This window comes from Apteryx mantelli, chromosome 22 (assembly GCF_036417845.1).
Source record: "Apteryx mantelli isolate bAptMan1 chromosome 22, bAptMan1.hap1, whole genome shotgun sequence".
Taxonomy (NCBI): Eukaryota; Metazoa; Chordata; class Aves; order Apterygiformes; family Apterygidae; genus Apteryx; species Apteryx mantelli.
Window position 1 is genome coordinate 14,057,043 of NC_089999.1, and position 13,750 is coordinate 14,070,792.

General features: G+C 42.3%; 1 protein-coding gene across 1 annotated transcript in view; it reads left to right on the forward strand.

The window, feature by feature from the left end:
• KSR1 (kinase suppressor of ras 1) overlaps nt 1-13,750 on the forward strand; it is a 79,309-nt gene that overhangs the window by 56,575 nt on the left and 8,984 nt on the right. The window contains exons 6-19 of the mRNA XM_067309418.1: nt 1,090-1,150; nt 2,289-2,372; nt 2,959-3,020; nt 3,126-3,232; nt 3,546-3,714; nt 4,520-4,561; nt 5,678-5,732; nt 6,471-6,516; nt 7,554-7,933; nt 10,266-10,362; nt 11,187-11,320; nt 11,746-11,877; nt 12,179-12,314; nt 12,669-12,802. Of these exons, the coding sequence (XP_067165519.1) occupies nt 1,090-1,150; nt 2,289-2,372; nt 2,959-3,020; nt 3,126-3,232; nt 3,546-3,714; nt 4,520-4,561; nt 5,678-5,732; nt 6,471-6,516; nt 7,554-7,933; nt 10,266-10,362; nt 11,187-11,320; nt 11,746-11,877; nt 12,179-12,314; nt 12,669-12,802 (1,639 nt within the window). The remainder of the gene's footprint in view (nt 1-1,089; nt 1,151-2,288; nt 2,373-2,958; nt 3,021-3,125; nt 3,233-3,545; nt 3,715-4,519; nt 4,562-5,677; nt 5,733-6,470; nt 6,517-7,553; nt 7,934-10,265; nt 10,363-11,186; nt 11,321-11,745; nt 11,878-12,178; nt 12,315-12,668; nt 12,803-13,750) is intronic.

Genomic DNA, 13,750 nt, shown 5'->3' on the forward strand with positions numbered 1-13,750 from the left:
AAAGATGCCTTAAAAAGTTCACTGGAATAATGATAAAAAAGAATCTGGTGCCATCTATGGTCAAAGAGAGGGACAGGCTTTTTGCAAGCAGTGACACTGTCCAGCCTTGAAGCTGTGTTAGTGCCTGCAGATTGGGTCTTCTCCAGATTTGCAATATGGCTATAGATTTAATACAGAAATATACCAGAATCTTAGTATGTGAGGGCTTTTTAGGAAGCCTTATGGTGTAACTACTGGAGCACTGGACAGATTTTGGAGTCTAGATCTCCTTTTCTGCATTTATTGGCTTGCTAAGTGGTCTAACACAAGTTTCTGTATTCTTCTGGGTCACACTGGCTCTGTCTATAAAATAGAGATAATACAGTTTTCATTGTAAAATATACTTGGAAATCTATTGACATTGCCCGAAAACTGAGTGATAGTGTTGGTGATAAACCAACCTGGAGTAAACTATTGTCTGACTTTCAGCTTTTAAAATCTGCTCTGTTAAATGGGCATCTGATCACATTTGATGAGAAGCATCAGAGTTTACCTTCTTTTCTACAGTCTTCTTTCCCGATTCCTTGGCCACATATTCAGTCTGATTTTAAAACTATTATATAGATATGTGGCTAGAGCTGTTCTGACTTGTGAATCTAGTTTATCAAAAATTAACTCTTTTTCTAAAAGTAAGTCTCAGCACTGCATTTAGTTTCCTTAAAGAGTAACAGATTGAGAAATAGAGATATCTGTTGGGAGCACCAGTTTAAAACCTATTTGGTCAGGCTTTTTGTTTTTGGAATGGCTACATCCCTGAGAGGGGTAGACCTTCTGTAACCCATAAACATAAAACGAACAACATTTAACAAAAAGAAGGGTGAATTCTGGTTCCACCACCAAATCTTATCTTACATGGCTTCTGTATAAAAACAAATAAAAGAGCAGTATCTGGTAGCTTTACAGCAGAAGGCAAACCAATCTCAGCTGTGCTACTAACAGTGTCATAGCTACTAGTCCTTAGCTGTAATAGGGATCAGTTTGTTTCTGTCTAGACTGGTAAGCTCACTTGTGACTAATGCTTCCCCAAAACATCCTTTTGTTCTCCATCAGAACTCTCCCAAGGATCCCCTCAAATGGTACGCAGAGACTTTGGCTTAGCTGTAACACACAGGTAAGCAGCACGCGCTCTGAGCCACAGAAGAGACAAACGGGTCACACCAGGACTGCACCCCGTTTGGTGCTGTTTGGAGTAGTGATGACTCCAGATGGGATTGAAGCTAGGTGGGGTACCTCATTTGTGAGGTTCAGCTTCAATTTCGTGTTTCAGCTTCATTCGTTTTTAACGTGCTGCTGATGTGCCCAGCACCTGTAGTCCTTTTTACAGAGCCAGTTGGCCGGGATTCTGTGAGGACTAGTGTATCAGCAGTAGTGTTTTGTATGGGGGTCATGTCCAGGGTGATAGGACTAAGTCTACCAAATGTGTAACAATACCTTTCCTGAAACACTTTCACTGATACAGATGAAAGGGAATCTATTCCTCCCTATGTGGAAAGGGCATATATTTCCCTTTTTCTTCCTTGCAACTGGCTGAATCCCCGTTCCCAAATCCCAACCAAAACTGACTCCCCAGCCAGTTCTAACATCAAACAAACCTACTGGTTTACTTTAATTTTCTGGTAAAAGGGATAACGCTCCTCCCCACAAGCACCACCACACACACATATATCATAAATTGTGTTTCAGTTATACAGAAACGTTCAGGTGCATTTAACCTGCACAACATGACTTGTCCCACTGACCCGAAGAGGGACACCAGCGGCTGATTAGCAGCAGCACATGTACAGGCTGGATCTGCACTTGGAGTATGTCCTGGCTGCTCCCTTTCAGAGCACTTGCTTATTTCACGAGGTGAAGATCACTTCCAGTCTGAGTTTGTTTTGTGAAAAGAAGTGATCCTCTATCACTCAGGTGTCTTTGACTGCAAAAAGCTTCAGATCTGTAATCTGCTGCATCTTGCGTATCTACAGCTTTGAGGACCTTCTAGAGATGTTTGTTCATGCATAGCCAGTCTCTGCAGTCAGAATCACCTCTGAGCACCTTTCAGGCCTTTTGCAAGAGCTGAGGGGCTAGCAGGAGGCCAGAGTTGTGCCAGCCTTAAGTTGCTCTTGATTAGAAAAGCGAGAAGCCCTTTCCACAATACTGCTTACCCTTCTTAGAAAGGGGTAGACTAGCCTGTCTGTAGCTACCTACGAACTTTACATTTTCTGTAGACACTAGTTAATGTCATTTTTTCCCCCTCTTCTGCTTAGGTTCTCTACAAAGTCTTGGTTATCTCAGATTTGCCAAGTCTGTCAGAAAAGCATGATGTTCGGGGTGAAGTGTAAGTACTGCAGGTGAGCACACAGAGATGATCTTTTACAGAAGAACTTTACATTTGATTCATTAAAGTTTGCCAGTACCAAATATATTTCTTGATGTGATGCACTCTTAACAGTGGCATCATTTTTTCAGTCGGCTTCTGAACTGGCAGTGGGATGTATCAGCATGACCTGTACTTAGGTTGGAGCCTGACCTACGGAGGAACCTATTCAGTTCCCTGCCACAAACTTCCTACCTGATCATGAGCAACTCTTTTAGTGGGAGCTGGCTACCCAACTAGCTGTGAGGATTTTAGTTTTTGATTCTCTAACTGGATTAGTCTGTCCATAGCACTAAGATTTTTAGCAATCTTCTGTCTCATGATGGGAATCAGTGAAGGAAACTGTATTCAAAATAAATCAGATGCTAAGATATGTGTCTGTCTTTAATTAGCCTAGTGACATACAGTCGTATTCTTGACATGGATGCACAGGCCTGCAGTGGGCCCCAGAGCTTTCCAGAACTCTCTTGGAGTTTAGCATAAGCACAACAACGAAGGCTGGGCTTCCTCCTTTGGGGAAAGAACAAGTGCCTATTTAACATGTAATCTTTCTCTTTCAGGTTAAAATGTCATAACAAATGTACTAAAGAGGCACCTGCTTGTAGAATATCCTTCCTTCCCAGTAAGCTTTCTACAAAGTCTTAGTACTTCAGTATAATTGATGGTACCACAAGAATAAGCCTGATTAAAGCTTTTTTTCCCCTCTCTTCTCTAACCTGTTTTTCAGTAACAAAAATAAGGAGGACAGAGTCTGTCCCTTCTGATATCAATAACCCAGTAGACAGACCGACAGAGCCGCAGTTTGGAACTCTTCCCAAAGCACTAACTAAAAAGGTACTTGGTGACTGAAGCGAGTCTTGTGTCTGTAAGTGACTAAGGAGCTACCATAAGGACAGGTGGCCAGCAGGACCTTGCTGGTTGGAGCAAGAACCACACTGTTACTAACATGCTGGTGTGTGAGCCTTCACTTTTGCAAGAGACTTTGACATGTGACATTTTCTCCATGTAAAAAAATAGGTTATGCACAGTTCCAACCCCTGCTCATTTAGAAAAAATATGCTATAACAGGCTAGCATCAGCTTTCTTTTCTCTCTTCAGTAAATGTTGAGGAGAACTTTTCTCACCAGTGACTTTAATTGCTTTGCAGGAGCATCCACCAGCAATAAATCATCTGGACTCCAGCAGTAACCCTTCTTCTACAACCTCTTCCACACCATCTTCCCCAGCACCTTTTCAGTCTTCCAACCCTCCCAGTGCAACGCCTCCCCCAAATCCATCTCCTATGGGCCAGAGGGATGGACGGTTTAACTTCCCAGGTAAACCCATCTTTTTCAGGAGAACTGCCAACATGAGAAAGGCCTCTGTGCAAGAAGAGGCTGATCAAGACTTCCTAGGTAGTTGTAGGTTTCTGAAAACATGGTTGCATCTTACGCAAGGTATGAAGGTGAAGCAGTTATCTGATAAAAGAAAAGAGTCTATTCTTACAAATTTTTAAGTGGTATCAACAATAAAAGATACCTTTCCAGGAGACAACTTACTGAGGAGTGCTGGCACCTTTCTTACATGATCTGATCTTTCAATATTCTCCTTTTTAATGATATACTCCTCCATTTTCTCATTGTATTGCAAAGTGCATGCTGCTTGCCATGTTTGGTCACCAGTGGCTTTAAATCATGATAATAAAAAATGCTTGCAGATGGCTCATGAGCTTCAGCCTCTTAGGGTGTATTTCTGAAAAGCTGAAACTGAAGGCAAGGGAGAGCACTGAAGCATGAGAAAGGCTTTTACCGGGGTCTGCCTTTTAGCATCCCTGGGCTCTCTGCCACTTGAAGTCTGAATGCGTTGTTTTTTCCACCAGGCTGTTTGTTTATCGGTAATACAGCTTTCATTTGATGGTTGTGTATCATCTTAGTCTTCCAAAAATGCATGTGCTGAAATTCACCCCCTCAAGCAAGTTGATAATCTACTAATCTGTTTCCCAACAGCGAGTTGGGACTAATTCATTGAATGCGTGGGTGCACTTGCTGATGATCCTCTAACTTGTTTTTTTTCCCTTGGAATTTTTTTTTTTTGGCTGTCTCCCTGCCTCCCCCCCCCCTTTTTTTTTTCTTTTTGAAAAAGCTGCCTACTACATTCAGCATAGACAACAATTTATCTTCCCAGGTGAGTTGATTGTTTTAATTCTACTAACAGCTTATGCTGCTTGTTCGTAACTTGTATAACTTGTGCTTGTTTGCTAAACTTGTTTTTAAACTTTTGCATGCTGCCTGAGAATGATGATTCTGCTTTTCAAACAAAAATGTATCTAAAACAAAGCTGTCTCTTATCTCAACGTATAAATCATAACAATTCAGACCTCTCTCTCCTAGTGTAGTGTGATTTATGTACTAGGATGAAACTCCTAATATTTAATCGTATAACAGCAGATTTCTGCTATGGGATTCTATACACGACCATGTTCTTCCTTTAAAAAGCTAGCTTTCCTGCCTCTACAGGGTCATAGTACTTAGCTAGTACAAATAGACACTTTCATTTCAGGAATACTGAGCTAAACTATAAAAACTGAAATTCTTGCCTATAGGATTTAAGAATGATGCAACTCTATTCATTTAGGCAGTTAGAAGTCATATGAAAATGCACTTAAAGCAGCAACCTTCATGCTTTTCAATGTGAACTCCTAAAGAAACTGCCAGTAGAGGTGTGAATCTTTTTAGAAATGTCACATAGGTGGATCTGCAGGCACAAACTCTTTTCTCAGTCACTGTTCATGAATCTTTGGAAACAGCTTGTTTCCCACTTGATAACTGGTGATGTAGAGTGTAAGGTACAGAATATTTACTCTGAATTTTGGATGGATTTGCAATGCAAGCTGAACTTCCTGTGCACATGTGACACCAGTCACACCAGATACAGTTGGAATACTTGACCTGCAGCATAGATGCTCTCCCAGTTCTGTGAGGATTTGAATATTTCTGATTGTCTAAGGCAATTTAAAGGGGTGCAAGCAGATTACAGACAAGGACTGATCTTGCAAGATGTTACAGATAAGTCAGAGAATGGGAAGAAGATTGGGCTTGGTCAATATACAGGTGTGTAAGTACTGTGAAAGATAAGGACAGTTTTAAATGAATAAAGATATAAAGTCCTATAGTCTGAAGTTCAGTTTACTTTGTAATTCCTGAATAATAAGCAAGTAATCATTATTGCAAGTGTTAAAACTTCAGATCTATAAGGGAGTAAAGTATAAAATATGTATTGAAGATTTTTTTATTTTCTCAGAAATTCCCAGTCCTGCACAAGTAGCACAGCATCCAGAAACAGCTGAAAACACTAAGTAAGTATTATTCTTTTATTTGCATAGCATTTACCTGATAATCTTCAGATCACTGCATGACAGCAGTATGTTTTGACCAAAACCAAGTAGCCTGCTGAGCTTATCTTCTGAAGACTTAAGGGTTCATTTTAGTCAGCAGGGATGATACTGCTATTGCCAGTTTATAAAGCTGAATGTGATATTTGCTTCAAATGAGAGAGTAGGAAGTCTCTGCCTTTTATACCTGATTACACTTGTGGGCGAGTTCCCCAGATCAGAAGCGTCCAATGAAATAGAAGTTACAAGTTTTTATGATTTAAAGAGCATAGCATACTCGGCTGCAAGCAGACATCTTTTTAAGGATTTTGAATTGTGGGACATGCAAAAGTTTTTAGCCTACATTGCTAGCACTCACAATTGCTTGACCCGCTGAAGGTGTTTCAGCAGTAGGAATAGGAGTATCCATTACTGCAATAGACTAATTCTGTAGCCATACCACTGCCAAATCAATTCCTATCACTTAACTGTCGAGAACCACTTCAAAGTCTTTGTCCTTCATTTCACAAAGTAAGCTTAGAAAGTCTTTGTCTGTTAAGCAGAGCAGTCATTGTATTTTCCCTGACTTACTGTGTTGCTGTCAAGGTCTGTTCTCTGTTTACTTCTTTCCACTCCACTAATGGTGTATGCAGCAGCCCACTTTTCTAACTCAGGTGGATATGCAAGTATTATTTTTACTGTAAACCTATCTTCTCTTGTTAGTGCTGATGATCAGCTGGACACAGATGGAGTTCATTGTGAAGCAGAGGTAGGTTTTCTGGTTTACCCTTTTGTACAATCACAAATGCCATGCTAAAAGTGCAATAAAAAAGTTGTGGCCCTGAAATTATTTGTGGATTCACACAGATGGAGTTCACTGGGAGTGTAGATTAGCTGTGCCTTACCTCAGTCCCACCAGACTGTTAGGACTGCAAAGGTCAACTGAAAATTCATGATTTCTGAAGCTAGGCTGAAACAAAGAAGTACTTTTTACAATTAACTTTTTCTAATTGGGCCAGGATGATATTTTTTAAACTTCTAGCTCAGTTCACTCAGTTTGGCACAGCCATTTTTAACATTATAAGAGGTGTAGGCCTGTTACTGTAGTTATGAGGTCTAAGTGTTTTGCAGACTTCAAACCTGCAAGTAATGCATGTGTAGGTGCTATCAGTGGTCAGACTGCCTCGTGGTGGATCCTACAAACCAATGCCTGCAAGTATGTGCTTATGCTTTGCATAAGAAAAGCTTTTTGTAGCTTTCCACAAGACTGTTCATGCTGCAAGTTGAATGTGTGCTTAGGCACTGCTGGAATCAAACACTGAAATGGGTTTCTCTTAGGATGGGTGAACCAAGAAAGGTGGATTCCATGATTTCAGCAGTAATTACTGGATTTTGAATCAAGTCCAAAGGAAGAATTTTAATAATCTCAAAAGAAATTTGGTTGAAGAATGAAGAGTCTCTCGACTCTTCCTTTTAAAGTGATCTATAGCATTCCCACACACACGTTTAAGGCTAAATCCTGAGAGATGCTGAGACCCTAGATGTCAGTGCTTGTTCTATAAGTTTAGCTCTATAGGGGATAAAGTCTTTCTTGTCTTCAGCTGCATGGAGTGACATGCATGATGTACATCTTGTAGCCTTCTAAGATAACCTTATCATATGAGGCATATTCCTGGAGCATCCAACCCATTACATCCAACCCATTAAAGTCCTTCTCTCAAAAGAGCCTTTGCTATTGGCTTGTAGGCTGATCCTGCCCTTGGATAGGACTGTGACGTATTTTTCCCTCCTGTTATTTGTAAACAGGTGGAAGAACCAGAGACAAATAAATCAGAACCTGAAGATGATGAGGATGAGGTAGAAGACTTGCCAAACAGACGGCCACACTTGCAAGGGATGATCTATCGCAAACCTAGCCAGACCAGTGTCTACCTGCAAGAGTGGGACATTCCCTTTGAACAGATTGAGCTGGGGGATCCTATTGGCCAAGGACGATGGGGGAAGGTTTACAAGGGAAAATGGCATGGAGAAGTGGCGATCAGGCTGTTGGAGATAGATGGGAACAATCAGGATCATCTCAAGCTCTTTAAAAAGGAAGTGATGAACTATAGACAGACCCGACATGAGAACGTGGTACTTTTCATGGGAGCATGCATGAACCCTCCTCATTTAGCCATCATTACCAGGTAAGGATATAATTTCTTATCTCACTGTTACTGTATATAAACCTCTCACTGCAGTCAGGAGATGGCAGACATGAATGCAGTCCAAGTTGAAACAGAAGCCAGTTGCTGCTACTGTAGACTACGGAAAGGACAGACTTACCAATGAACCCCTACCAGAGCGTGTTTCCCCCACCAAAAAGAGTGGAGAAAGCATCGGTTCAAGGGTTTGTCCAGGCTGCATGCCTCAGTTTGGACCCCTGCCTGAATCAGAGAAATGAAAAGCCATGTGGTGCTAGTAGTGTTCTTGAGCATCTGCCCCTTTCCATATTTCCTGGGTTAGACCAGGGTGTTGAGATAGTGAATAACAGAACTACCCTGGCCCTTACAGAAACAACTTACCCAGAGCATTTCTGGGAACTCCACCCAGAGGAAGCCTCACGGTCCTTCCCCAAAGGGATGCTGGCTCTCCTGAGAGCACCCTGTGCATCTGGCTGTAACCATGGCAGAGCAGATGCTCTTTGCACTTGCAAGGCTGTTGCCTCGTTTAATTTAGGCTTTCTGGGTCTTGGACCATGAACTGCAGGGAACTGTTTCATGCTTAGTGGAAAAGCCATATGCCATAAATTGACAAAACAAAAAAAAACTAAAAAAAACCACACACACACACACACTTGGAAGTTGGTCAGAGGGTCAGATTCTAGAAGTGGAATAGACACAGCCACCACAGGGGATAACCCTTTTGTAACCATGTTGTTTTTGCACTTTTGTTCTGTAAGATCTCTTTCCTCCTTTTAGGGAGTACCTAATATTTTTTAGCAATTTCCTTCTATTTATGAATTCTTAAAAAGAAAAAGAAAGAAAAAAAAGCAATCCTAACAGGAGAAGAAATCTGGAGCAGGCTGTATTTCTATCATTCAGTTCAGCCCCGTAGCAATAAAGCAATGTGTGTGAGGATGATAATGCAAATTATCACCATGAAGCCTTCCCCTGTTTGAGGTCATTGCCTCTCCGGGATATACACAGTAGTTCTGCTGCTAACAGAGCTTCTATTCCATCTGTAGCCCGTTTGTTCTAGGAGGTTTCCCATGGGGTTTCTTGCCCTTCAGTTATGTCAAACGCTAAAACAACTCTAGGTATGATGGTATTTTGAGAGGGGCAGGGAGAAACAGGCAAGACTGAGGGAGCCTCTAGAATAACTAACACAAAACAAACCAGTAAATTATTTTTAGAGGAGAGGGGAAGATGATGACAAAAAAAAAAAAGAGCTGTGAACACACTGTGAATCAGCCTGCCCTGCAGCAGCACCGAGCTGCACAGCTAATGCCAGCTGCAGACAGTAGCTAGTGACTGCTGCCGGCGTGTCTGGCCTTTCCAGTGAAGTTCCATTCTGCTCCATTTGCCGTTCACTAGCATCAGGACGCTGATGTACTGCTGTCCTTTCCTTTCCCCCCCAATCACAGACAAAGCCACGTGTGGCTAATTAGAGCCAACTCATCCTACAGCTCTTAGTGCTGCAGAAGGCTTGTGTGACAACTGCAGCAGTAAAGACTTTTCAGGTTTGGGCCCTCTCTTGCAACTGAGCTGAGGTCCCCACACCAGTTGTGGATTGCCTTGCAGGTTTTAAAACCAGTGCACATAATTTAAGCCAGGGTAAAGCCATTAATCTCTTGCATCCTGTTGCGTTCAGAAAGCCACTCCTCTCCCAGGGAAGTAGATGCTCAAAAGCGGAACACTGCTAGCATCAGCTCCAAAGGCTGGGAGAGTCTCTGCCTGCATTGCCTTTCTGTTCCTCTTGGGGGGACACTTGCTGATTAGGCAAAAGTGTTACCATTTTTCTACTGTCTTCCGTTTTCAGTATTAGCATCATTTGGCCTCCAAGTAACAGCTTTGAGATGTTCACGTGCAGGTTGAACTGAACTGAGGCTGAAGGCAATTATCTCATGATCTGGCAAGGAGGTACTTAGTCATTTCTAGGTGCCAGTTCCAAAATTGGTTTCCTGCTCAAGTCACTAGTAGCACCAGAGGCAGGGTCTGGTGCTCAGATTTTGAAAACTGGACTTCAGTAGTCAGAATGGCATAATGAGAAATGGGCCTCTGAAGAAATACCTAAGCATGTTACGTATCCTTGAATGCTTTTTTCTGACAAGTGTCCTGTGCCTGTGTGTACACACACACAGCTGCAAATCAATTGGGTCCCTAAAGTTCTTCAAAAGGGCATTTCTTAGCAGTGGGAAGAGGGATGGGATTCCATCAGCAGGACAAGAAAACCAACTGAACATTCGGAGTTAAATCTTTTATTTCCCTCCAGTATTTTAAAGATGTTTTTCAAGATTCTTGTTTCTCTTTCCTATAGCTTCTGCAAAGGAAGGACCCTCCATTCATTTGTAAGGGACCCCAAGATATCCCTGGATATCAACAAAACCAGGCAGATAGCCCAGGAGATCATTAAGGTAAGAGTATGTTATGCTAACGGAGGAGGCATCTGCTTTCTGGGCATTGCCTCAGCTGTAGAGCTGGGCAGGGAGGGGGTCTGTAAGTCTCAACAGCCCAGCAGGGTGTTGCAGCAGGAGAAATTCAAAGTTCGCTGAAAGAAAAGTGCTAATTCAGTGGCAATAAGCTAAGGGGCTGTAGGGATCAGAAATAGGCCTCTTGCTTATCAATAAGGGGCTGGGGATGGAGAATTTAGATAAAGGGAACCGTGAAGAAATGCACACAGGACAGGTTACCTTTCCAGTTTCTGCTGTTTATAACTAACTGCCACTAAGTTAACACATTCTGAATTAGAGGCCATTTTCTGCATTGTTTGCACAGTGCTTTCTGTGCTCTCTTTGAATATTGCTCAATTAAAATAGCATCTTCAAAGCTGCCATTTCCTCTTCTGGCAGAAACACCATGTGAATTTAGTCCAGTACTGAACAAGCTTGTGTCAGTTGTTCATTGTTCTTATACATACAGACTTCCTAGGAATTGGGAGGTCTACAGCCACTTAATGCTTCCATTAAGGGTCCCCCCTCAGCCTTCCAGCGGCCCTACTGTGCAGAGGATGAAAAACAAGTCAGAGGTTAAGCACTGAACTAAGACCTGCTTCCTTGCAGGCTTCCCTTGCACCCTGCATAAATCAGACAGCTGCTGCATCCCCACTTGCAAGTAATCACTTATGCACAAGTAATGAGGGTAAACTTGTGAAAGCAATCTGAAAGCAAGGCACACCTGGAGTTTGGGGGGTGGGGGGGAGAATAAAAATGTACATCTCTAAATATAAACTTTTTTCCAGGGCATGGGGTATCTTCATGCAAAGGGGATTGTACATAAGGATCTGAAATCCAAGAACGTTTTCTATGACAATGGGAAGGTTGTGATCACTGACTTTGGATTATTTGGAATTTCGGGTGTGGTTCAGGAAGGAAGGTAAGTGGAGACTTCAATGACTCGTCCACTTCTAGAATAAGTAGTGAACAAAGAGGGGACCTTATTTTGATGCATTGCACACTGCAAGTAAGGAATGTCAATTGGTTTAGTATGTACACACATTTTGGAATATGCACTTTTCTTTAAAAGAGTCCTTCTTACACTTCCAGTAGCACAGGGCTAGAAAGTTATGGATGGACTAAGGCTCAGAACACAGAACAAAGATGACTTTAAGCCCAAGAACAAGCTGGAGAGTCAGGCCAAGATGCGCCTGTTGTTTAATATGGCAAGAAACTTGGAAAGAAATGTCAGCCCAAGCATTTGAGTAAATAAAGTCAAGGTATTAGGTGAGGCACAGATAAGGGTGCTGCACTGTTTTGAACTTGAAGTAGTTTTCCAGTACCACTTCTTTTTCTTGACCTCAGGAGAGAAAATGAATTGAAGCTGCCTCATGACTGGTTATGCTACCTGGCTCCTGAAATCGTTCGTGAGATGGCCCCTGGGAAAGATGAAGACAAGCTGCCCTTCTCCAAAGCTGCAGATGTCTATGCTTTTGGGTAAGAAACAGCCAGGAGTACCATGGTAGCTTGCTAAATTAGATTTGTTACAGACCTGAGCTTTGCAGGTCACTGGTGGTCTTCTCACAGACTCGGGACTCTAGCTAGGATGTCTTCTGCAGTAGGTAAGGAAAAGGCATGGGCATGACAGGCTGATGGGGGGGTGGGTGGGGTGGAAGAGATTTGCTGCACAGCCTTATGCACCTTCCAGAGCTTGTCTGAAGCAATTGCAACTGTGTCAGGGTTTCCTGTCTTCCTCTTAGGAGCAGGCCAAGCCTTGATATGTCTGTTGATGTTTCAGGACTGTGTGGTATGAGCTCCAAGCAAGAGAATGGCCTTTCAAAAACCAGCCTGCAGAGGCACTTATCTGGCAAATCGGGAGCGGTGAAGGAGTGAAACAAGTCCTTTCAACAGTTAGTTTGGGGAAAGAAGTCAATGTAAGTACCTCATTTGCAGGAATCCTTACAGACAGCTATTTATCAGGGATGCTGGGAAAAAGGGAGCTGCTTAAAGAGGTTTATCTTACTACAACTCTCAAGCAAAAGGGCAGGAGAGAGAGAATATTAGAACTAGATACCAGATTAGGTACCAAGCCTCTGCCCACAACTGTCATACAGAAGTGGACATCCACAAGTATCCAGGATATTCATCAATAAGAACATCTAAGACTTTTGTTAAAAAAGTATCTCTAGCTGGGCTCCCACAAATCAGAGTGCTCAAGTAGTTGCTTGGCCTGACTAGTTAACCTGCGAATTGACTGGAGATAAATGAGTCACAAATATCCTTTGCAGGAAATTCTCTCAGCGTGCTGGTCGTTTGATCTCGGTGAGAGACCTAGCTTCACTGTCCTTATGGATATGCTTGAAAAACTGCCAAAATTGAATCGTCGGCTCTCCCACCCAGGGCACTTCTGGAAATCTGCAGAGTGAGTATCTGCTACTACTTAGAATGCTTCTGCTGCTCAGAATTTGCTAAATGATCATTTCTGTCCTTTATTTTGCCTTCCTGGGGGTTGTCAAACCTCTGATGGGAGAGTAATAGTGTACTGTTCTGCTTTTCTAGTTACTAGGAGATTATGCAATAAAACACACACACACTTCACACAGTTAAATTTCTACTTCAACATATTCCCTCCCTCTTTCAATAAGTTTTTTCTCAGTTGCATGTTTGGTTTCCAAGGGAGTATCTACCAGCAGTACTGGAAATGGCCTGCACGGACCCCCAAGTAGTTAGAATTTCCCGTTAGGCTAGTGGAGACTGAGAAAGGAAAGGGCCAGAGAGCATGCTGTTGTTTGCCTTTGAACCTGAGCTACCAAATTACAGAAGAATCTCAAGTTTGCAACCTTCTTCAAGGAGCATGTAGGCAAAAGAAACCCCTCCTCCTTTTTATGGAAGATGGAAGAATGCCCAGTTCACACAGGCAGATAAATAAATGCAGCATTATTGCTGATGCAGAATAATTGGCTTTGGAGAAAACCAAAGTAAGCGGTAATTATCTTCAGAATCTCTAAATTGCTTGATACACACAGTAAATTGACAGCTTGTAGCAAGCTGCAGTGTTTGGACTGAATGTAAGTTGGAGTCACATCAAGATTTGGACCAAATAAAGATAAACACTGAAACGTCAGCATGAATCCACATCAGCTCACTATACTTTCAAAGTCAGGTTCTTTGTTGCAATTGGGGAAGAAAGGTTTCATAAGATCAAGCATTTGTAAACTGTCAAAACCGGAAGAGATCCCTGAAAAATACCTGGCTGATGCGTCCTGTGACATCTGTGATGACAGATCAGACCAGGATATAAAATGCATTCTAGCTGAGATTGCATTAACATGAAGTCACAGGGCCTAAAACTTTCAGCGCCATCTCATGG